This window comes from Oryzias melastigma, unplaced genomic scaffold (assembly GCF_002922805.2).
Source record: "Oryzias melastigma strain HK-1 unplaced genomic scaffold, ASM292280v2 sc02245, whole genome shotgun sequence".
Lineage (NCBI taxonomy): Eukaryota > Metazoa > Chordata > Actinopteri > Beloniformes > Adrianichthyidae > Oryzias > Oryzias melastigma.
The window spans coordinates 1-2,547 of NW_023418820.1; the positions used below are offsets into that span (position 1 = coordinate 1).

General features: G+C 35.8%; 2 protein-coding genes across 2 annotated transcripts in view; one reads left to right on the plus strand and one right to left on the minus strand.

Moving 5' to 3' along the window:
• Positions 1-22: 22 nt before the first annotated feature.
• Positions 23-1,358, minus strand: LOC112142042 (c-Myc-binding protein-like). Its single transcript, XM_024265280.2, has 5 exons — positions 1,184-1,358; positions 895-967; positions 765-813; positions 196-325; positions 23-116 (listed from the first exon to the last, which is right to left on the minus strand). Exons 1-5 carry the CDS (start codon positions 1,196-1,198, stop codon positions 72-74), a joined length of 312 nt encoding a protein of 103 aa, XP_024121048.1. The 5' UTR covers positions 1,199-1,358; the 3' UTR covers positions 23-71.
• Positions 1,359-1,567: 209 nt separating this feature from the next.
• The window catches only part of LOC112142043 (sialin), a gene marked incomplete at its 3' end in the record, with an annotated part of 2,292 nt that continues 1,312 nt past the window's right edge, over positions 1,568-2,547 (plus strand). Inside the window, 1 exon segment of the mRNA XM_024265281.2 lies at positions 1,568-1,822.

A 2,547-nucleotide genomic window follows, 5' to 3' on the forward strand; every position in this document is an offset into this window, starting at 1 on the left:
TACATTTTTTACAAAAAAAGGCCAGTGTTGGAAGATTTATTTTTTCACCCCAAAAAAAGCAAAAGGTGGTTCTACTCTCCCTCTCCTTCACCAGGTGACGTCTCTTGCTGCATCAGCTGAGAAATGAAAGCAGGGGTTAAAGGTCGTGAGTAAGAACCTCTTACACAGCCTGCGCATGAGACAGAGATGCCTCACCTTGTTCCGTAGCTCTTCGTTTTCCTTCATGAGCAGGTTGCACTTCTGCTGGAGATCGGCAAGCTCCATCCGCAGGGCCTCAGCGTCTGCTGGCTCTGGACCAGCCGCCCCGAGCTGAAGCTTGATGAAGCTGTGATGCTGGTTAAGGGTCTAAAGGTGGATCTGGACCCGTGCTCAACTTTCACTGTGGAATAAACCAGTAATATTATAGCTGAATTTGCACACTGTAATGCATATCAGGTTTTGAGATTTTATCAGTTTTAATTTGGTTACCACATTAAAATCATAATCTAAATATAACTGCAAACAAAAAAAGCTGTCAATTGAATGAAATGAACACTTTTGTAATCTATTAAACTACATTTTAAGTCAATAAGACTCATAATTTACTCTTTAATTCTCATTAAGATAAAACCCTATTTTATGTGATTATATATTTTACATGAACATATTTTACACTTTTTTTTTTTAGAAATATTATTATTTCCCAGAACCCAACTAAAAAAGATTGGACAGTCAATGAGCTTTTAGAGCGAACTGTGTAAACACCAACTGCATGAGGAGGATACTCCAGAGCGTTGTTAGGCTTCTCGGGTTCTTCATATAAAGCCACTAAAACTGCAAAACAAGACAAAGATGAAACGGTCAGGATGCAATAATGTCACACCAAGAGATGGTAAAAACATGCAGCTTACTTACTGCTCGTCAGGGTGTCCAGCACTCCTGATTTCTCAAGATATCTTCGAAACTGCTCCCGTTTGGATTCCGATGCCTAAAACAAGGGATAACACACATTTTACACACCAACAAAGCCCCAAAATATATTAGAACATTAAAAAACACTGAATGCAATGGTGTGTTCACAGCAGGAAACTATAGCAGACCATAGCACACGAAGCTAGCTAGCTAGCATGGGCTATGAGCTTAAAATAAAACAAATGTTAGCGCGATAAAAACACAAAACAAAGGTCTATACAACAAAACTCACCCTGTAGCTTGCCATAATGCGATGATACCTTTATGAATAAAGGCAGGCTAAAATACGGTCCCTTGTTAGCAAGGTCCCCTTAGGATAACAAAGTTTTAGCAAATGCTTTGTTAGCTTACACTTACAAACAGGTGCTCTGTTACCATAACGACAGAAAAAATGCGGAAATGAACCAAAAAAAGAAACATGAACTCATGGTATAATATTAATATTTTTTAAGATATATATTTATAAATAATACTATACTTGCCAAATAAACAAACAAAAGTGTTTTCACCTTTGACCATCATCGTGTTTTTTTAAGGCTGATGTTATTCGCACATAAATACTTTCCTTTTTTAAATTATTACCAAGTCCAATCTGGCAACACAAAAGTGGGAGGAGCCCAAAGCTTTGTCACCATTTTCCCAAATAGATTTGTAAACCATCGTAACAGCACTCACTCGCTTCTCCACAATGGCGTTGGTTATTCCAGCTGTTTAGTAAATTAAGTCACTCATGCCGGTCATATGACTTCTGTCTTGTGGCTGAGTTAAAACCAGAAGCGGCTGAGGTTGTTTTTGTTACACTGGCAGAAGGTGAATGTGCCTTGACTTACCGACAACAGCATTAAGTTTCGTCTTTAAAAGCTTTCCGAAGGTAAGTATGATTTAATCTATGCTTTATTACACACTGTTAAACAGTTTTTATTTTAGCTCCGCGTAGCTTTACTCATAACCAAATTGCACAAACTTCGGCTTTTTGGGACAATTGCGGGCTTTTACTACTTGTATTTCATTGCTAATAATTATAGCTTCCGTGTTTACATTTTTCTACAGCTCTTGTGTAAATACTTAGAACATTTTTAAATTATGATCATGCAACAAATCACATATTTTAAAGAAAAAAATGAGAAGTTAAAGAAAAAAACATTTCTAAAGTATTCAACCTTAATTAACTTACTTTTAAAAATCTTTCTGAAAATTGATTTAAAAAAGTCACCCCATTTTTCTGGTCGACAGTAAAGTTAGTTTTACATTATTATATTTTTTTATTAATTTGAACCTATTTTAATCTTAACAAATATGTTTATTTTGTAAAGCTGTCATTAATTTAGAGCTTATCCACAATCAATAGGCAGGAAATGGCAGTTCTATATCATAATGATTGGTGTTGACGTGAGTTTTGAGAACGTCATATCATCCTCACACTTGCCCAGACCTGCAAAAATCCTGCAGAAGATGCAGATTGTCTTGTTTTCTCCTATAGTGATTGATTAAAACTAAAAGCAAATACACCTGCATGATTATATGTTTTTAAATGGCACTATCAAGATGTCAAACGTCCAATAATCCATTTAAAACCCGAAATGTAGCAAAAAATAA